This window comes from Myxine glutinosa, chromosome 11 (genome assembly GCF_964187855.1).
Source record: "Myxine glutinosa chromosome 11, kmMyxGlut1.1, whole genome shotgun sequence".
In the NCBI taxonomy this organism is placed as follows: domain Eukaryota; kingdom Metazoa; phylum Chordata; class Myxini; order Myxiniformes; family Myxinidae; genus Myxine; species Myxine glutinosa.
In genome coordinates, this window is record NC_136271.1 from 45,467,103 (window position 1) to 45,489,553 (window position 22,451).

Below are 22,451 nucleotides of genomic sequence, written 5' to 3' on the forward strand. Positions count from 1 at the left end.
TGGACAGCTTTGAAGAGACGAGACCTCCAATCTTGCGCATGCGCAGATCGATGGGACGAATGGCTTCCTCCTGCTTTGAGGTTCCCTGATCGGGAACTTGTCATTTACAAATAAAGTTTGATTTGTTGTGGTAATTCAATTCAGTACAAATACACTTGTAGGGTTAAAAAAGCAAGCTTTATATGGTTTGTTGTTTGAAAGAAAAAAAAGTTAAAGCATTTTTTTTATGCTGGGGAGGGGTAAAACAAGGAGATGAGTATAACGCCGCATGTCTTGATATAATCCAACAGGGAGGAAACACGGACTTGCCCAAGTTCCCACGATGTATTTGAGCATGGCTAGGAACAATAATAATGTCCAATTTGTGTGCAGCACATAGGTGCTGGGTGCATCATTCCTGGGAGTGTGGCTGTTCCCCCTGTAGATTAGAGCAGGAATTTGTAATTTGTTCATGGTGCCAGCGATAGCTCGCACACTCTTCACTTTACAAAGGACACTGTGGGATCTTCAACGACCACCAACTAATGCTGGCAGATGGGACGCCCAGCTTAACGTCCATCTGAGGGACGGCACACAAATTAATGAATCACTCTGCCTGCGAAACACCGGGATGACCGTTTATATCTGGGTCAGGATTCAAACCTAGGATAGAATGCCGAGACGTGAGTGTGCGTACCTCTAATCCAGTCTATCCTGCCAATCTATAGGAGTAATAACATTATGTGCAGTGCCCACATCTAAAGCAAAAAGTGAGATCCAATCCCTTGTTAATTACAGATATAAATAATTTTGTGGGTTTTTTTGTAAAGGTGAATCATCTGTAGGATAAACCAAGTGGAATGTCAAGAATACCATGGAAAGAGTAGATGGATGATGCTGATAAATCTTTCTTGTTACACATTGTATATGAAAAGGTCGAGATTAAAGAGAATAAATTGTGTGCATTAAAACTACACGTTATGTTGTCAATGGTTGTGAGGACATTTGGGGGTGAAGAAGCATCGATAGTTTACGTACACCACGAATATCGAGTGTGTTATCTTGTCACTCAAAGGTTCATGAATATATTTTTTATACTATCTTGTTCGTCTGTGAAATTTCACACTGGTGCAGGTTGAACTTTAATATTTTTTTCGCCATTGCCATTACAGTCAATTACACTTTATATAAACAAGGCACGGTAATTTCGTCCGAGTTGAGCCGCCACCAAATATATTTGAAACAACATTTTTTACATGTATTTAAAAAAAAAAAATCTTGCATTTCAAAAATTAGTAAACAAAAGTGATAGAGCATAACATACTACAATCTGTTTGGGACACAAGGAATTGCATTTGAACTCTTTGGGGGCAAATGTTGTATAATTTCCAGGAGCTGGCGGTGATCAATGAGAGAGGTCTAACAACAAACCCCTTAACTGTACGGTGGCTGGATGGGAAACGGAGAGAGCAAAGTGATGGAGGGAACCGCAACGAGGCAGAGACTCACTCGAGGCAACCTGGTGATGCATTGGTGAGGTCCTAAAGAGCCGTTTACCTGATTGGTTTAAACACCGAAATGTATTCCCTGCATTGGCACATACATTGCAGTGTGATGAGCATCGCATTTGTCTTTTAGAAGCCTTAGAAAAGTCAGGGCTCACCATCAAAATCGAACTCTTCTGTCACTCGACTTCAGGCATTCAGATGATGAACATTTGCATAGTATATATTTTAATGTTGAAAATGTTGATGAAAATGTCCTTGCACAACACATCATGCTTCACAAGTAGTACCGATCCGTTTGTCTCAACCTTCCTGGCATCTGTTGTAAGCTTTTCTGTGGTATCACTGAGTCCAGAAATTATTAGAGAAAAGCCTCCTTTGTTTACCATAGAGTGTAAAGTTCTGTCTCACCTCACAACACCTTCTGGGTTTTTCTTACGTTTTTGACACCAGCATTATTACCACCATTGTGGACCTTGCCATTGCGTTGGCTAGTGTGATATGGTTGCTTGAGGTAGCCAAGAACAGCCAGCTGAAAACTCCTGAAGTCCTGCATTCGCTTCAAAACCCATAAATACTTCGTCAAGAAGTGAGGGACCGAGATCCAAGTTAAAGGAGAGTTGCGAGCTTGAGCGTCTAAGACTGGTAGGGGAGGACACCGAAAGGTTTGGGTTTGATAGAGTCCTTTTATTTGCAGAGAGGATTGTGTTTGCACCTTCTTCCACCTGTGATGAGCCGAGCGTTTCAGGTTGAGCTTTAGTTTCTTCGGGGAAGGTCTTGGCCAAATTCTTTGTATTGCGAGGTAACAGATAGAGACGTGGAGGTTTTGGTGGTGGGAAATCGGATTCCCATGTTGACTTGGCAGCTGTCATAAGACCGGTTTTTGTGGTCCTTGTGAGGTCGACGCGTCCACTGAGGAAATCGAGGTCTCCAAACATGTCATCGTCTTGGCTGCCCACATGGGCCTCATGTCTCAGATCCCCAATGGGTGCCGATATCATGGAGGTGGTGAGGGGACGGTTGTGGCGGCGCAGGCTCGTTTGGCGGAGAAAATCCTCAGGTGACCTGGTGCTCATAATTATACCTGAGAAGACAAGGATTGGATCAGGAATTTAAAATCACATGTTCAGTATAAGAAAGATTGTTTGAGGGAAAAATAAGTTGCTGTAATAGCAAAGGTATGACTCAGACATATGAATTTTTGATAAGGCCTTTTAATATTTAACATTGCTCAGCACAGGTTTTTTTTGTGTAAACTTGGCACACGTATGCACTGTAAAACAAAGAACTGATTACATTTTGGGTTCATCAGTTCAAAGGTCATGTGCTCGTTTTTCAGACCATAACTCGAGTTGTAAGCATCAGATGTTGTCTCTTTTCTACTTATCACTCATTTCTCTCACATGTGACCTTAAATTGTGATCATATGTAACACTGTGACATCAAATGCGAGCAGAGGCATATCCATCGACGCATTCGTGTCAAATTCCATCTTTTGGTTGTTTTTGTTGTGCACACAAGAGGAATCACCACTTTTCCCCCCTTTTCAAAATGTTTTGAGCCAAAAACATGACATGTTCCACTGGCATCACAAAACTCACTCATCACTGTGGAAAACGAGTGCGATACCTGCTGGAAGTTATATATGAGGAGTAACGACATTACTTCATGAATGCTTTTTGACAGCTCCTCTTACACCACTTTCATGGTGAAGCATGAAATCTCCCGTGATGAAATCTCCCGTGAATCTCCCGTGATGAAGCTATCTCCGAGGGCCTTTCACTCACTCGCCGCAGACAGGTAGGTGGTCTTTCTGTCTTCTACCGACTCCTCTCCGGCCTTGCTCCCCCAGCTCTGTCTGTGCTTTGTCCCCCAAATATTCCTACAGGTCGCACAAGATCTGCCAGCAACCCTCTGATGGTTAAACTGCCGAAATCTTGGCTCTCTGCTCACCTTCGCTCTTTCATTCCTCTTTTCTCCCGCCTCTGGAACAAACTCCCACACTCCCTTCAATCCCACTCCTCCATCCAGGTCTTTAAAACAGCTGTTCACCACCATCTCTTATCTTTCCCCATCCAAAACCTTGATCTTTTCTACCCCCACTAATTCACCCCAGATCCACCTTGTTTGAAATTCCAACTTCTTTCCTGGAAGTCCTGGCAGTGTCCATATGTTTTCTACCTCTCCCAACCCCCCTTCCCATGCCTCCCCCCTCCCCCCCAAAGCCCTCTCCCTCCCACAGATCTCTCGATGTCCCTGCTCTCAGATGTTGTGTTTGTGTTCCTCCTCCTCTTGCCCCATCTTGTCTACCGCTCCCCATGTTGTATGTTTTATGTGTCGGTTTGTCTTTCTGTGTGATTAATGTTAGCTCTTTCACGAGCCTCGATCTTGTATACAAAAAAAAAAAAGCAGCAGAGGCATAGCTAGAGTTTTGGGGGCCAGGGGGGGCTTTGACTCCTTGAGGGGCCTCCTCCAACATTTGGTGATGTTTGATGAAAAATGGAAAAAATTGCAACAATAAATCTTTTTTATTTGAATTTCAATTTGAACTGAAAATTTGAAAATACGATAGCTTCCTCATGCCACCAAAACAAGACAAAATCAAATAATAACACTAGTAAAAAAACATCAGTTGTACACCTTTTTTGGAAAACCACATAACAGCAAAGAGTTACAATGAGTATATCAGTTCACCTTCATATTGCCTCCCATCATGCTTTCTTTGCAGCAAAATCATCTGTCACATCAATGATATCAATTTTATCCAATAAGTCTGACTCAACCGACATTAGAACCAAGCTGCTGAGCCTGTCTTGGGCCATTGTAGGTTTTGATCATTTTCAGTTTTGAGAAGCTTCTCTCACAGGATGCAATAGAGAATGCCAGAGTGATCAAAATTCGGACTGCAGTTGCCAGGTTGGGACAGACATCATTGCCGTATGCAGCCAGCTTCTTCAAAATATCCTCTGGTGCTTTTGGTACTTCCTTATTGAGGAAAAGCACTCATGCATCAATGACATCATTGAACAATAATTTTGGCTGGACTTCATCATAGAAGCAGGCAAAGTCAGCACAGTGCTTTTGCAAAGTTTCCTCATCCATTGATTTCAGGAGCAGATCAGTTTGAAGAAGGAATCCAAAGCGCCCAACATGGTCCCTCAGCCTCTGAAATCTTTCCTTCATCCCCATATGAAGCCTGTCAAGGACTTCTGTTGCTACACGCTTGAACTCGACTTCCATTGGCAGTCCTTCATCTGAACTTCCCTCTCCATCAAGCCTTTTCTTTCTTCTGACTCTTTTAGCTGTTGGAAACCCATAGCAGTTGCTCCCTTGTTCTGCATATTTGATGGACCCCCCCCCCCCCCTCCCTTACATACGCCACTGTGAAGCAGTTAGTGTTTCATTCATGCTGGCATCCAAGGTTCAAATCCCGTGATGATGAGCTGATACTTTTTACAGAGCGTTGGAGCTGCCAAATCAGTTTCTTGCCAAAGGCTATACCGGATGGTTTGCTATTGCCTTCCCAGCAGTCACTCAGAGCACAAACATTTAATCGGTTCAGGATGTCAGCAATAGCGCACCTACTCTTGGTGAAGGACACCGTGTGACCTTTAACGTCCACCAACTAATGCCAGCAGATGGGACACCCAGCTTAACATCCATCCGAAGGATGGCACACATATTGCTTCCTCACCCTACCTGCGAGACACCAAGGTAACAGTTTGTAGCTGCGTCAGGATTTGAACCCAGGCTCAAGGCAAGTACACATACCTCTTGAGTCTAGATTATAGAGTCTAGAGCTCTAGACTATCCTGCCAGCCCTCAACTCTCATATTGTGTTTATTTGTCCTTTCTATGCTCATGGCCTTGTAATTTGTGTGAAAGCACACTGTTGTCCCTTCTTGATCACAAACTCGTCTCGATCACTGATCTCTATTATACTGACTGGATGGAGGGTCAGCCAACTAGTGTGACAAAACAACCGTGAAGCCGTCGCACAGCCATCTTGGACCTCGCAAAAAGAATGCACACGGGCATACGGTGCATATAGACTACAAGATAAATCACTTTTTTCAGTTAGTTTTGCATGTCTCAGTAAGTACCTGGTGCGCAGGGTACACGACATGTAAAAATGCAACTTGTGCAAGAAAATCAATTATTTTTTAAAATTTTTTTATACAAGATGGAGGCTCGTGTAAGAGCTAGCACATTAAACACAAAAAAACAAACGGACACATAAAACAATAAAGGGAGGAGGAGACAAGATGGGAAGAGAGAGGGAAGCACACAAACACAACAGTGGAGAACAGGGACATCGAGAGATCTGAGGAAGGGGTAGGGCGGGGGAAATGGGGAGGGAAGGGGTACACGGTATAAAAAAAATTGACACTACTAGGAATTTCAGGAATGAAGTCGGAGATTGAAACAGGTGGATTTGAGGTGTATTAAAGGGGGTAGAAAAGATCAAGGTTTTGGATGGGGGAAGACTTGGAGGGAGGAGTGGGATTGAAGAGAGTGTGGGAGTTTGTTCCAGAGGCGAGGAAAAAGAGGAATAAAAGAGTGAAGGTGAACAGAGAGTTGATTTTGGCAATTTCACCAGAAGAGGGTTGCTGGCAGATCTTGTGCGTCCTGCAGGAATATTTGGGGGTCACAGCACAGACAGAGCTGGGGGAGCTCGGCCAGAGAGGAGTCGGTATAAGACAGAAAGACCACCAGTAGTAACACCAATTCACACTTCCGGTTTACCGAGGTCACACTTGCCCCTGATATGAACTCGACCCGGGAATTATTCCACAGAAACCTGCTCTCTCTTAGGCACAGATTAATTCCATCTCGTCTTCAGTTGTCATACCCATCCCTCCGCTCATGGTAGGTACACTGAATCCTGTGGTGAGGCAGTTGCCTTGAAATAACTTTCCTTCTCTTCCTCAAAAGCAACCCCGACCAATGGCCTGATTTAGAAAACTTTGAGTCACCATTTGGGTTCTGTTTACAAATATCTGTTGTGCTCGATGGTGAGACCGACACGCACAAGTTGTATCAAAGCTCGATTTAAAAAAACAACTTTATATTCCAGTCTGTTTTCGAAGTAAATAAAACAAAAATAACTTCAATATAACCACCAATAGAATACATTGGATTAGAACGGCACTCAGTAGAGCGTATACCTCCACCAGGCTGTACAGTTTATGTTTTGTATTCCACTGATAGGCCGGATCTGTATTCGGACCTGAACCAAAATCGAATTGGCTTGTTCCTGTCACCAAACCAACTCGTCCACCTAGTTTTGTCATAACTCGGCCACAACTTTTTGAAATATCGTCCTATGTATCGTTTTTGGTCCCATATCTCAATGGTGAAGAATCACTTAGAAAATTAAGAAACTGTTGTATCCAGATCAGGATCTTCACCAAAATCGAATCGATTCGTCCTCGTCACACGCCCTGTCCACCAAGTCTCGTCCGAATCTTGCCATAGCTTTTTGAGATATTCTGTTCGCAGACAGACAGACAGACAGACAAACAGACAGGGGTGAAAACATAACTTCCAGCCACCTTCAGTGGCGGAGGTAAAAAGGTACCAGACGACCATGCAAGTGCCTTCAAGGAAGATGCAGGAACAGATTCACAACATGATTGAACTGTACAGAGAACAAATGAGAACAGTTAGACAAGGTAGACGAAGTACGGTAAACTTATCTTATGTGGAATTTGTCACCGAGCTGAAAAAAAAAAACCTCATGTACTCTTGATAAAAACAGATGAAAATTTCCTTCCTTCTCCTCTTATTTATTTTTTATTTCTGGCTTTTTATTTCCACCCGTTTCATTCCTGCATGCAGACATGAAACATGCCACGTTTGTCTTTATGTTGGGACTATAAATGTCGAAGAAAGAAAAATCTCCATCACTCTCGATTCTCCCTTCCCGTCCTTCCTCAATCTATTGTTCAACCCTCCACTCATCATCCTATAAATGGATTAGGTAGGACGTTGAACAATACCAAATGGCAGCAACACTGATCCTCCTAAGGAAGTGGGATCCGGGCGATTGTCCTGTTGTTTTCTAATCGGTGTGACTCGTCCTTCAAAATGAACACTGAACCAGCCAATTTTCCTGTCCTGAACTTGCAATGCCTGTGTTTACTTTTCTTTTATTGTTAATCTCACCTTCACTGAACCTGTTAGCCAGGCTCAAAGAATGTGGGTTTCGACTGCCTTTTCCGGACTGTGAGTAGCATTCGGTGTGCTCAGCACCTTGTGGCACTGACGTCATTTAAATGCACGTATCGATAGGTACGTATGCACGTATGACGCTGTTTGCTTGTGATTTTTCCCGAGGGTGTTTGTTCCCCAACCTCACCATACCTCTACCACAAAAACACCACCACACCCCACTCTTCCTTTACTTTACCCTGCTGCACACAGTACAGTATACCCAACAGTTTGAAACTTCCTTTCCCCTTTGCTTTTCGATGTGCATACAAGACGTGTTGTGTTGGAAGACCCCAAATGCATCAATGTTGAAAGGATTAATTAAATGGACTATTGCATTCCATTGTGAAATGAGAAATGTTTTTTTTACATCTGGAATTGATAATATTTGCAGTATAAAATGTTTTGAGTTGCTGTGCGGAAGTGAGCCGGTTGCGTTTTTCATCAAGTATCCTCGGTAACCATTTTTTAAACCTTCCTTTTGGTTTTTGTCTCGTTCAAAAGAACTGTCGGGTTTGATTTTTCGCACGACATAAAATTGTATAATCTTGTATACTTGATGTGCAAATTAGCAAGGCCCAAAGTATTGTGAATTTATTACTTCTGTGAAGGGAACTGAGAAAATAGGACCTGAGAAGTGATAGGAACAAGGATTGAGATGGAAGGAAGTGCATCACCTGAACAAAGGAAACTTGGTACATTTTGGGTAACCGACCAACTGCTGATAGACATGGAGATATAACTCAGGCATACCATCCATTGATAGCTCTCAGGAATTGGTCACGGAAGCAGAAATGACGGTGATGTTTGTTGGAGGGACCCGGGGCTTTGGGTTTTTACGTGTAAACTACCATTCACCTGACTCATTTGCTAATACGTACATTCTTTACCTGCAGGTTGGATCGGTTTCAGCTTTGTATCGAAATGAATGAATGAATGAATGAATGAATTTTAATGAATGAATGAAAAAATGAAAACAGGTTTATAGTCCAGGGTAAAAAGAACCAGCACGTCGATGTGTGCATTCCATAAACAAACATGTCGGTGGAAGCCGAATTTAACTTGTTATATGAAAACAACGCGGCTGTCTGAAATGAGAATGCAAATTGGCAACAACACCAGTCTGCAAGTGATCACAGACGAGCTCACATGGCCATACATGGCTGTAATGATGATATACATGGCCATGCATGGCTGGAATAATGTGTCACCGCCATCGACCTCAAAACAAGCTTGTATGAGTCTTATCATTCACCACATCAGATGGTCCAACTGTTTTCATTTTTTCCATTTAGGACCACTTCCATTTGTTGGACGAGAGAGTGTGGGTGGACTTGATGTCTACAAACACTCCCACCAGTCCCCCTGCGCCCCCCCCCACCCCCATCAGATGTCCCAAGTATGTTCAATCGTTTTTCAGACTGTGGATTGTGCATACCTGTCCAAACGAGTGATGTTGTGGTTGACGACATGCACAGTATGGACGAGCTTTATGTCCATAAAGATCAAGTGTGGATCTTGCTGTTGACTCACAGGGTTGACTACAGGTGGATAAAATCTCACCTCTATATCTGACCATCGTCATAATATCCTTCAGAATGATGACATTAGTTATTTGACCAACATGAACGCCAGCACATACCCCCACCAAACCGATCATTCTGCCTCATGGCGGCAATTGGCAAATCGTTCCCCCATCTCGTCTCCTGACTCTAGCACATCCGTTGTTGGAATTGAGGCAGAATGTGGGCACATCGGTGAAAATAACATGGAACCAATGGTTCACCCTCCAGTTGGGATGTTGTCACCCATTGCAGGCGCTGCTGTCCATGACATTCCGAGAGCGATGCAGAGCAGCAGTTTTCTGGACCTCTTACCAGTGGCACAGAGCCTGTCCCAACTATCTGGGTTGAAATTTGATGGTTGATTGCTCTTTGTAGGTCATTCTGGAGAGATCATGCTGTTGGAATGCGGTTCCTTCCACAAAGGATGACAGCATAATGATCCTCATGAGTGGTTTTAATCCTTGGCCAAACTGAATGTGGTCTCGTCATCAATTGGCAAGTCTGATGTGTACCTTAGAAATGACACTGCGAAATGGCAGTCTGCATCATGTCCCTTTAAACTCTCTATGGGGTGAGCAAACACACCTGCTGTTAAATGATGCCAAGTCATTCCCATACAAACTCACTTTGACAACGTGAATGCCCACTTTATGGTGGAGGTTGGTATGCAGCCTGAGGCTGCTTCGCTGCATCATTTTCTGGGGATGCAGCTGTGCCGCTGATGCAGTGCCTCCCATTACAAGTCAGCTGGTACTCATTTTGCTGACCTCAGAAGGGTGACAGACTGAGTCAACCCACCTGGTGTTAATTAAACCGCATGACATCGGCTCAAACTCTGGACCCTAAGATCTCAAGTCAGCCACCTTAACCATTAAGCCAACACCAGGTGTTATTGACCTGCTCCGTATACACAGATTCTCTCAGAGTGCTGATTCGCACGTGATTTTCCAGCATCACCTGGTCCAGTTGAGGATAATTGTAACATGACATGTTGCACGTCCAATGTCCAGACGTTTCTTTCCTCAATATCCTTGGTATATTCGGAATTGCAAATCCATCATTTATTTACGATCAACAAGTTAATTTTTTGAGGAAGACCAGCCGTGTCCAATCGTGATCCCGTGACCAAACGTGATCAAGCACCCCAACCGTGCCCAAACGTGATCTAGCACCCCAACCGTGCCCAAACGTGATCGAGCACCCCAACCGTGCCCAAACGTGATCTAGCACCCCAACCGTGCCCAAACGTGATCTAGCACCCCAACCACACCCAAACGTGATCCAGCACCCCAACCGTGCCCAAACATGATCCAGCACACCAGCCATCTCCAAACGTGATCTAGCATCCCAACCGTGATCTAGCACCCCAACTGTGCCCAAACGTGATCTAGCACCCCAACCGTGATCTAGCACCCCAACTGTGCCCAAACGTGATCTAGCACCCCAACCGTGCCCAAACGTGATCTAGCCCCCCAACCGTGCCCAAACGTGATCGAGCACCCCAACCGTGCCCAAACGTGATCTAGCACCCCACCCGTGCCCAAACGTGATCTAGCACCCCAACCGTGCCCAAACGTGATCTAGCACCCCAACCGTGCCCAAACGTGATCCAGCACCCCAACCGTGCCCAAACGTGATCCAGCACACCAGCCATCTCCAAACGTGATCTAGCACCCCAACCGTACCCTTACGTGATCCAGCACACCAGCCATCTCCAAACGTGATCCAGCACCCCAACCGTGCCCAAACGTGATCCCGCACACCAGCCATCTCCAAACGTGATCCAGCACACCAGCTGTGCCCAAACGTGATCCCACACACCAGCCGTGCCCAAACATGATCCCACACACCAGCCGTGCCCAAACGTGATCCCGCACATCAAGCGTGCCCAAACATGATCCAGCACACCAGCTGTGCCCAAACGTGATCCAGCACACCAGCCATGCCCAAACGTGATCCCACACACCAGCCGTGCCCAAACGTGATCCAGCACACCAGCCGTACCCAAACTGTACCCAAGCCGTACCCAAACGTGATCCCACACACCAGCCGTACCCAAACATGATCCCACACACCAGCCGTGCCCAAACGTGATCCCGCACACCAACCGTACCCAAACATAATCCAGCACATCAGCCGTACCCAAACGTGATCCCACACACCAGCCGTGTCCAAACGTGATCCCGCACACCAGCCGTGTCAAAACGTTATCCTGCACACCAGCTGTGTCCAAACGTGATCCTGCACACCAGCCGTGCCCAAACATGGTCCAGCACACCAGCCGTGCCCAAACATTATCCAGCACACCAGCCGTGCCCAAACGTGATCTAGCACCCCAACCGTGCCCAAACATGATCCAGCACACCAGCCGTGCCCAAACATGATCCAGCACACCAGCCGTGCCCAAACATGATCCAGCACACCAGCCGTGCCCAAACATTATCCAGCACACCAGCCGTCCCCAAACATGATCCAGCACCCCAAACGTTCCCAACCATGATCCAGCCCAGCAGCCGTGCCCAAACATGATCCCGCATACCAGCCGTGCCCAAACATGATCCCACACACCAGCAGTGCCCAAATGTGATCCCGCACACCAACCGTGCCCAAACATGATCCAGCACACCAGCCGTGCCCAAACATGATCCCACACACCAGCCGTGCCCATACATGATCCCACACACTGGCCATGCCCAAATGTGATCCTGCACACCAGCCTTCCCCAAACGTGCTCCCGCACACCAGTAGTGCCCAAACATGATAATGCACACCAGCCTTGCCCATACTTGATCCCGCATACAGGCCGTGCCCAAACGTGCTCCCGCACACCAGCCTTCCCCAAACGTGCTCCCGCACACCAGCAGTGCCCAAACATGATAATGCACACCAGCCTTGCCCATACATGATCCCGCACACTGGCCTTCCCCAAACGTGCTCCCGCACGCCAGCAGTGCCCAAACATGATAATGCACACCAGCCTTGCCCATACATGATCCCGCACACCAGCAGTGCCTACACATGATCCGGCACACCAGCAGTGCCCATACATGATCCGGCACACAGGCAAACGTGATCGCGCACACCGACAATACTTGATGGTATATGTACACTAGGTGTGTTACTGCTGCGCACACTGATCACCATCCCTGAACGAAATATATAATAGTCCACAACTCCTGTGACAGGGTGTTACTGTTGAGATGTTCAGCACTTCAGAATCGAGCCAAAGTTTACTTTGAAAGCAAACAAACATGAATTGTTCATTCCACAAGGAAATCTGACGCACGAAAAAGTTCCAATGAAACGTAAACTTACTGGATGTGAGGACGAAGGAATCTTTTTGCGTCGTTGCTTTGCTGGCACGTAGAGATGAACTCGTCCGGAGATCCTGGGAACTTGGATGCTGCCTGTTTTGGAAACTTGGCACAAGTGATTCGCAGTCTTGAGGGAGAAGGTGGAGCGACTTCACACAGTCAGGTGGGAGGGGCGCGCTCGCCTTGTCCTCGAGGTGCAGGTAACACCTCAACCTATCCATTATCGTTGCTGTCATCACCTGTGCGCTTCAGTTAGTTGTCAATGTGACGGTTGGTGAAAACATCAGACTCTGCCCTTGTGATCAGGGTTTATTTATTTATTATTTATTTCCCCTGTGTGTTCGTTTTGTCGTGTTGCCCCTGAAGGATAATTACTCATTCACAAGTTTGAGTAATTGTGTTTTTTCATTGCATTTACAAATCAGGACGATTCCCCCTTCTTACCTGTGTCTGCAAGGCTTCCTTGTCATCTCGATGATTCACCCACTCTTTTCAGTGACACCTGAGAGGTTCCACACCAAAGCTGAATCACCTGGCTGGTTCGTTGTATCCTTGTGATCTTCGGCACTTCTTGCCCTGTCCACGGCTGCTTCGTCTTCATGTCCATTGCTACCCCAAATGGACTTGTCCAGGTGCCTTCTGCTCACAGTGGGAGGACATCAGTGCAATCGTCGTGAAAATCTATTAGAAAAGAAGATCACGTGACGCATTCCTTTTTGGGGAGGCCCTTTGATTGCCTTTATTTCCACATTCCCTTCCGTCTTTCCCTGGAACCTCCTTTTCAATCAGGACCAAGACACCATGTTGTAATCCATATTCGCATGACTTCATCCAGGTGTTCGGTTCATGGACGCATTCTGTTGGACTCTCCTTGGATATCGATTTTGATGTGCAACGATGAAATCTCATGAGGTCACTTCTAATCCGAACTTATTACAGTTAACTCCGGTATTTTAAATTGCATTTTACTTACCTCATTGCAACCTGTATTTATTACCCTCGCAGGAGGAGAAGGTATTGCATTTGGGTCCGTTTGTTTGTTTGTTTGTTTGTCCGCACAGAATAAATATGATTTTTTTCTGAAACCGTTTGTCCGATTGATAGTAAATTTTCACCATAGGTGCACCTCCACCTGTATAATTTTTAATGAGAATTATGACGTCATGTGTCACGTGGTTCGGCCGCCATCTTGGAAAAACCGAAAAACATTGCACCTCTATATCTCCGAAAGCGCTGAATCGAAAAAATTGAGACATGGCTCATTGTAAATAACTCTCCATGGGGAATAAAATATGCTAATGATGATGTCATAGGTGCCTCCATTATGACATCATAATTCGACAAGTACAAAACTTCATCCGATCAAAATGAAATTTCTTGACCATCACCCAAGGATAAATTGGTGGAGAAAAAACAAAATGATGACGTCATCGGTCACGTGGTTCGGCGGCCATATTTGTTTTTAACACAAAAGCCTTAAAAACCACTGAAAACATCCTGGCGAGGGTCTGCAATCTCTGATTGCTCTTTCTTGTTACCTCTGCTACCGAAGGTGGATGGAGGTTATGTTTTCACCCCTGTCTGTCTGTCTGTCTGTTTGTGAACAAGATATCTCAAAAGGTTGTGGATGGATTCGGACGAAATTTGGTGGAGAGGTTTGGTATGTGACAATGACGAAATTATTACATTTTTTTTTGTATACTGAATCGAGGCTCGTGAAAGAGCTAACATTTACTTCGCAAACAAATCGACCAGACAAACAAAATACACAAAAAGAGGGAGCGGAAGACAAGATGGGGAGAAAAGGGGAAGCACACTAACACAACATCCGAGAGCAGGGAGATGTGTGGAAGGGAGAGGGCCCGGGGGGAGGAGGCATGGGAAGGGGGGGGGGGGGGGGAGGGAGAAGTATAAAGCACAAGGACACCAAGGACTTCCAGGACAGAAGTTGGTATTTCAAAAAGTGGAATTGGGGTGAAATTAGCGGGGGTAGAAAAGATCAAGGTTTTGGATGGGGGAAGATAAGAGATGGTGGTGAACAGCTGTTTTAAAGACTTGGAGGGTGGAGTGGGATTGAAGAGAGTGAGGGAGTTTGTTCCAGAGGCGGGAGAAAAGAGGAATGAAGGAGTGAAGGTGAGCAGAGAGTCTTGATTTTGGCAGTTTAACCAAAAGAGGGTTGCAGGCAGATCTTGTGCGACCTGTAGGAATATTTGCGGGACAGAGCCCAGAGAGAGAGGGGGGGGGGGGGGCAAGGCCGGAGAGGAGTCGGTAGAAGACGGAAAGACCACCAACCTGCCTGCGGTGAGTGAGTGAGAGGCCCTTGAAGTTAGCTTCATCGTGGGAGATTCCAATGATTCTGAATGCTTTGGTTTCAACAGCGCGAAGGCGAGCTAGGTGTGAGGCAGGAGCACCAGCCCAGAGGGGAGAGCAGTATTCCATTGAGCTGCGGATGAAAGCCTTGTATGTGGTGAGGAGCTCGGGTGTGCCAAGGAAGGACTTCGCACGACGGAGGATGCCCAGTCGGCGACTGGCTTTGGAGGCCAGATTTGAAATGTGGTTTTTCCAGGAAAGATCATGGCAGATAGTGAGACCCAAAAGCTTGAGTGACAGAACTTCTTGGAGAGGATTATTCAGAAAGTGGATGGGAGGGTTGTCCAGTTGGTCTTTTCGGAGAGACATCGTAAGAGTGTGAGATTTGTCAGGATTGAAAGACATGTTCCACTTGTTTGCCCAGTCTGTGATTTTGTCAAGGTCTGCAGAGAGTGAGGAGGCTGCAGACTGCCGATCTGAGGGATGAAGAATGGAGCGACAGAGAGTAGAGTCGTCAGCAAAGAGATAGAGAGGATTTTCAAGAGAGTCAGAGAGATCATTGATGAAGACCAGAAAAAGCACAGGGCCCAGAACACTGCCTTGGGGAACTCCAGCCTGAACAGGAAGAGGAGATGAGAGAAACCCATTCAGGGCCACACGTTGACTACGACTAGAGAGGAAGTCCGCCAGCCATGCGTGGAGATTTCCATGGATACCAAAAGAGGAGAGTTTGGTGAGCAGAGCGGGGTGCCAGACTGTATCGAAGGCACGTGATATGTCAAGGGAGACTGCTCTAATTTCCTGTTTGGCATTGAGGACCTCCATCCATTGTTGAGAAAGCAGAAGCAGCATGTCCAGAGTGGAGTGTCCAGGTCTGAAACCAAATTGATGATCAGAGATCAAGCCATTGGAGAAGAGGAAAGATTTCATATCTGAAGCAATGATGGATTCCATGACTTTGCTGATAATTGGGAGAAGGCTGATTGGTCTGTAGTTGCTGGGATCTGTTTTTGCACCTTTTTTGTGCAAAGCGGTGATGTTGGCAGATTTCCAAGCAGATGGAAGATGACCTTGAGCAAAAGAGAGGGTGAAGAGAACAGAGAGAGGGAGTGAAAGAGCGGAAGAACATGATTTTAGGACCCGTGGGCTGATGCCGTCAGGTCCAGTTGCAGAATCAGAGTCGAGGGTTGACAGAAACTTTTCCACCTTGTCAGGAGGAAAGGACACAGAGTCCAGGAGCAGCTGGGTACGACTGGGTACGGTGGGTACAGAGAGGGATGGGTTTGGGACACAAGATTTAGAGGCAAACACAGAGTTGAGGCATTCGGCTTTTTCACGTGCGGAGTCAGCCGTGTGGCCATTTAAGGTGAGGGAGGGGATGGAGGGGGAACAAACACCAGAAACAGATTTTACCAGACGCCACCAGGATTTGGAAGAGGGAGACAGATAAGAGAGTTCGGTCCTGAGGAAGGAGAGATATTGTTTCCTGGCTCTCCTGAGGGTGGACACACACTTGTTTCGGGCTTTGTGAAAGGAAATAAGATTTCCTTCCGTTGGATTTGCTTTCCAGGAGACGAAAGCAAGTTGTTTCTGGGCAATAGCCTCACCACAAGATTCCGTGTACCATGGACGGGAGGAAGGGTATGACAACTGAAGACGAGAACGGATAAATCTGTGCATGAGAGAGAGCAATTTACTTTGGAAGAATTCCCAGGATGAGTTGATGTCAGAGGCAGTAGAGATGGGAGACCAGTCCAGATGATTGATGGCTGCTTGAAGACCGTGCCAGTTGGCCTGAGTGAAATGCCAGACTCGTCGACGCTGAGGAGGCTCTCTGAAAATGGTCAGAGAGATGTCCACTTTAACAAGCACATGATCAGAAGAGCCGATTGGAGCAGAAGAAGAGCAGCAGACATTTTCAGGGAAGTTAGTCATAACCAAGTCCAGAAGAGAAGATTCTCCGTTGACTGAGATCCGGGTTGGGAAATTGACAGATTGTGTCAGTCCCAGTGAGTCACAGAAGTCCTTTGCTGAAGAGCCATGGCTGGTGAGAGAGGTACCCACCCCCAGCCAACTGGCATGGTGACAGTTGAAATCACCACATATGAGGAAGAGAGAGTTGGGATGGGTAGATAGAAGTTGGTCCATATTATCAGACAGCGAGATGTAGATGGAGTCATCACTGTTTGGTGGACGGTACAACACACATATGAACAAAAGGTGGGAGCGAAGGGGAAGCCGTAGCCAAAGGTATTCCTGGGGGTGAGGTGGAGAGAGGGCAGTGCAGGGCGAGTGAGGAAGAGAGTTTTTTTTATAAAGATAGCAACCCCACCTCCAGGACGAGGCTCAAACCATTTTGGTGAAGATCCGGATCTGGATCTGGATCCGAGAATTTTTATAGGTTTTTCACCGTTGAGAGATGGGACCAAAAACTATGTAGAGCACGATATCTCAAAGAGTTGTAGACGGATTAGGTCGAAACTTGATGGACATGTTGGGTGTGTGATGAGGATGATTTGATTAAATCTTAGTGAAGATTCAAATGTGGATCCGGATCCAGATCAGGTAAGATCAGGTAGCATCAGTGTGATACAAAACGTTAACTGGTATGCGCATAATTTACTGAGTGCCGTTTTAGTTATTGTTACGTCCTCTGTTGCTCATTTCTCATCCATTTTGCTTTGTTGATGGTAGTGTTTAAAGGGCGGTGGGTATCACAGTGGTAGCATCGACACAGGACAAGCATCTCAACGGTTGGCAGTTCAAATCGGATGAAAAATAAATCGTAAGATTTTGATTTTAAATTTATGCAAATGAGGTAGTTATCGGAGAATTGTAGCTGTAGTGCTTCAATTGTTGGTTCAAAGCCCAGCAGGCTCACTAATGTCCTTCATGGAGAGGTTAATATGCCTTCCCGTCATGGTGTCCGTGGGACACCAGCATAGCCATTGTAGTTGACTTAATGCCCTCAGGGAACCTCGGGATTGGCTACATATATATACAGTATATATATGTATGTATATAATTATATATATTTACATACATACACTCTGTACAAATCATTAGGAACACCTTCCTAATATTGAGTTGCACCCCATTTTACCCTCAGAACAGCCTCAATTCGTCAAGGGGAATGGGACTCTTCAAGGTCTCAAAAGTGTTCCACAGGGTTGTTGGCCCATGTTGACTCCAATGCTTCCCACAGTTGTGTCATGTTGACTGGTAGTGGATCTCTACTCCGAATAGCTTGTTCCACCTCATCCCACATATACTCAATTGGATTGAGATCTGGTGACTGGGCAGGCCAATGCAGTAAGTGGAATTCACTGTCATGTTCGTGGAACCATTCCTGGACAATCCTAGCCTTGTGGCATGGGGCATTATCCTGCTGGACAAATCCAATTACAGATGGATACACTGCTGCCATGAAGGGATGCATCTGATTGGCAATGATGTTCAGATATCCTGGGGCATTCAAACATTGCTCCACTTTTATCAGGGCCCAATGTGTGCCATGAAAACACACCCCACACCATCACACCACCACCAGCCTGCAATGGTGACACACGGCATGATGGATGCATGTACTCATATGGTTTTCTCCATACGCTAGTCCTCCCATCAACGTGAAGCAGCAGGAACCGGGATTCATCAGACCAGGAAATGTTTTTCCAATCCTCCGATGTGTAGTGTTTTGGTCCTTAGCCCACTGCAACCGCAGGTTGTTGTTTTTTCTGAAAGAAGTAGAACTCTGTACGGTCATCGGCTGTCTTACCCCATTTGTGGGTACGATGCGCTGTGCATTCTTTTTGGGGTCTTTCGGCACCAATATTGCACTAGACTGTCAGTTGACTAACTGTCGCTCCTCTGTTTCTCTGCACAATTTGTGTCGGCCTCCTTTGGCCTCTTTCATTAATGAGCCGTTTTCAACCACTAGCCCTGCCGTTGGCTGAATGTCCTTTGGTTGGTGGACCATTCTTGATACACATGGGAAAACGTTGAGCATGAAAAACCCAGCAGCGTTGCAGTGCTTGACACACTCAGACCAGTGCACCTGTCACCTACTACCATACCTTGTTCAACTACTACCATAACACAGTCTACATAACAATGGGAAATGAACATTTCCATAAAGGATGCATTTACAGGTACATTCTTACATATCGTTGTTTCGTGCTCTGCTTGTGCAGTTATAAAGAATAAAAATTGTCTCTTTTGCGATGATTTTGTTTTGAAATCTTGAGATTCACTTTTAATGGATCACTTTTTCCTCCACGAGACGCAGACGTTCGGTTGGAATGTGACTCGTTCCCAAGATACACTTCCCTGGGGAGCTCAAAAGGCCCTTTCGACATGAATGGTTCTCGGTATTTTGTTCTCTATATTTATGACTTTGGTTCATCCCCGGTGTTACACTAAGTCGGCAAGCAGACACGCTAACCATTCACCACAGGCCTTGGGTTTGCCTATCCACCTCCAGCTGCCGATTGCCCGATGCTTTATTGTTTGCTTGGATAACTGAACAGATGAATTGTTTTTCTCTCTTCTTACCACTTGTGCCTGTGTTTTCCTCATTCCGTGTTGGTCTCCAGGTGACCTCCAATGATTTTGAAAGCCTCGTCATGATGCGGATGCGACAAGCGGCGGAGCGTCAACGTCTCATCGAGAAGATGCAGCAGGAGGATATCGATGGTGACTAGTCATGCAACTGAAAAATACCTTTTGGAACACCCAACCGGCAGTCATTGGCGAGATTAACGCGTTGCCTCGGTCCGACGCTCAAGCTTCCTCTCCACATGATGAGCTTGTTTACATTTGGAAAGGTGGGAAAATTTGTCATGGATGGTTTTCCAATTTTTATATCAGACCTTTGGCCTGCGTTTGCTTTTTAATGGCACTTTGAGATTATTTTCCTTTTCATTTAGTTTGTTGGAGTGCTTTTGTGATTTAATAAAATCAAAAAAAACCTCCACCATGTCCTTTGATGTTCATGTTGACAGCACATCCATCGCTTTAAGTGCTGAAAATGTCGAACGGACGTTGGATTCTTGGGGAAAAAAAAACACGATCTTTTTTCCCAGCCCTCTTGTATTGAAGCTTGTAAGTATTTTGATTTGATCATTCTCTGATTTGTGTATAAAAAATAACATTCCTTAATCCATATCGTTATTGTTTTTACACCAAAAAAATCTTCAGATAAAAAAAATCAACAGACTCGGTGTAAGGGTGAAGAGCATCTCCCTGAGTCCGAGACGCTGGCGGTTCGAATCCTGGCCGAGTCGTACCAAACAAATGGTACGTGCTGCTTCCTTGCTTGACACCCAGCATTTAAAAATGATAGAGCATGAACAAAGAACGATAGGAAGAAGGAACTTCTACTCGATTGCCCCACTTAGTTCGGAGAAAAGTGATGTCATGAAGACGGCGTCACTGGTACCGAGAGGGCCCTTGGTAGTGACGTCACTTTCCCCAAGGTGAGAGGATTTGTTTGTCTGAAGTCAAGTACAGTGTTATATCGTTTATTTGTCTGCTTGCAGTATGTACGAGTAGATCTTCCATGAGCCTTCAACCCTTGAAAAAACAGTCTTCAAATAGTGGTTATTGTTTTCATCCAATACCCACTTTATTCTTTTTATGAATAGAGTCTCCATGTCCAGCTTCATTCATTCATTTTAAACTGCAGAATCGTATTTTCCATCTTTTAACCGCTGAGAAGTAAACTTGTCCTTCGTGGAAGAGTAGGCGAGCTATCGCCGGCACCAAGGCCAAATTCCAAATTCCTGCCCTAGCCTTAGTCGAACGTGAGGCCTGGCCAGCCAGTTCGTGAAAGACTTGGGCCAAGCTTCCCCCAGTGAACCCCACAAGAACGTGGGAATAATTGTTAAGAATAATAATAAGAAGAATCACCGATCAGTAAACGGAGCTATTCACCACAGTTATGAGAATAAGGGGTTCAAAGTTCACGTTCCCATTTTATAACGTCAGTCAACTCCCAATGAACAAATATCAGTCTCACATTGAAAGCTCTTGCCATTCACACCGAAAGTGTGCCTCGACTTTCCATCGTGTGTACTTGGGTGTAACACATATGCTATCTGTTCAAACAAACAACTCGCTAAACCCGTACTCCATTCAAACAATGTTTTCTCCTGATGTTTGTTTGTTTGTTCCATGTCGGCATCTTCACCAATCTTCCTTCATCTGATGATGACTAATAATTGTTGCGAGTTCATAACAGGACTTGTAATCTCAATTTGTACAATGTTAATTTTGGCAACCAGATCTGGCATCAAAACTTCTATTGTCTTCCAGTTGTTAACATGCGGTTTTATTGTGTGGGAGTTGGGGAAGGAGCGGGGTGAGGAGGTGGGAGGGGGAAGGAGTGAAGGGTAGGAGGGGAGAGGGAGGGATTGTTGTTTTTGTTCCTGTGCAGACATTTCCAAAACACCACTGTTTGTAACAACAATCTTTCTGTGATTCTCTCTCAGAAACCACTTGGGTTATCAGTCTGTTTTACTGCATAACAAGCATTTAGCGTTGGCTCCAATCAAACAGCAGAATGATTTCCTTGGCCCAAGACGTTTGGAAGAATTAAATGAGTCTCATGAATGTGAAATTATTGTATGTGCAGCAACTGAACGCCTTAGTTATCTTGATGGCTTTTGTATTTTGTTCGATGATTTATTCGCTCACACACATTTGGTGTCCAACAGGATGGCGCAACCAAAGCACACTGACGTCTAATCTGTCTAGCCTGGGTTTTAATCCAAAGTCGGCCTATAAACTGCCATCCAGGTGTTTCACAGGCAGGGTGATTCATCAATGTGTGTACCGACCCCTCGGGTGCACGTTGAACCGGGTGTCCCGTCTGCCGGCATTAGTTGGTGGACCTTAAAGATCCCATGTTGTCCTTCACGAAGATTAGGCGAGCTATCGTCGGCACCCTGAACAAATCCCAAATTCCTACCATAACGAGCAAGGCCTTTATCAGTGGTACTACCGAACCTCAGAAATAATGCAACTACCCGGCCAATTTTGTAATTAAATCTCAGTACAATATGCAGTTGCTAATGACGACTCGTTTTGTGTGAACACCTGGACTGATGATTTGCTTGTCCCAGTGTCGACATTGATGGCACAAAATGGCTTCCTGATGGCACATAGAATCCACAACTAAAGCTCTACAAACTGTCTACACTGCAGGTAAATTGGCATCGTCATTGGAGTAAACGGATTACTCAAATTAACGAGACAAGCCAAAACAGGTTATGAGAGAGATATGGCAAGGAAGATCTTACTATAATTCACCAAATGTCTGTCTGTCTGTCTGTCTGTCTGTCTGTCCGTCTGTTCCCAGGTACCGCAAAAATGGCAGAACCAATCGCAACAAATTTTGGGTGGGTAATCCTGGGACCCCCTGGAGTAAAATAGGTTATAATGTTTTTCCAATTTATTTTTCCAGTTTTCCAGTTTTTCCAAACGCGATGGAATAATATTTACCGATATGAACAGTGATGTGGCTTTTATTGAAATTCTACAAATACTGTTTAGATTTTTATGATTTG

At 45.5% G+C, this 22,451-nt stretch overlaps 2 protein-coding genes across 2 annotated transcripts in view; one reads left to right on the top strand and one right to left on the bottom strand.

The window, feature by feature from the left end:
• Positions 1–19,856, top strand: part of DNAJC17 (DnaJ heat shock protein family (Hsp40) member C17) — an 82,824-nt gene extending 62,968 nt beyond the window's left edge. The window contains exons 11-12 of the mRNA XM_068130587.2: positions 1,372–1,512; positions 19,479–19,856. Coding sequence (XP_067986688.1) covers positions 1,372–1,512; positions 19,479–19,586 — 249 coding nt within the window. The 3' untranslated portion in view covers positions 19,587–19,856. The remainder of the gene's footprint in view (positions 1–1,371; positions 1,513–19,478) is intronic.
• On the bottom strand, positions 1,109–13,061 carry LOC137436628 (uncharacterized). Its single transcript, XM_068130589.2, has 3 exons — positions 13,021–13,061; positions 12,578–12,822; positions 1,109–2,568 (listed from the first exon to the last, which is right to left on the bottom strand). Exons 1-3 carry the CDS (start codon positions 13,044–13,046, stop codon positions 1,976–1,978), a joined length of 864 nt encoding a protein of 287 aa, XP_067986690.2. The 5' UTR covers positions 13,047–13,061; the 3' UTR covers positions 1,109–1,975.
• Positions 19,857–22,451: the final 2,595 nt, after the last annotated feature.

Excerpts from the sequence above, each read along its gene's own strand:
- LOC137436628 (XM_068130589.2), bottom strand. The coding sequence starts at position 13,046 with ATGACAAGGAAGCCTTGCAGACACAG. Across the intron at positions 12,823-13,020 it reads AGGAAGCCTTGCAGACACAG|CGCACAGGTGATGACAGCAA; the intron begins GTAAGAAGGGGG and ends AACTAACTGAAG. Across the intron at positions 2,569-12,577 it reads TTCCTTCGTCCTCACATCCA|GTATAATTATGAGCACCAGG; the intron begins GTAAGTTTACGT and ends TTGTCTTCTCAG.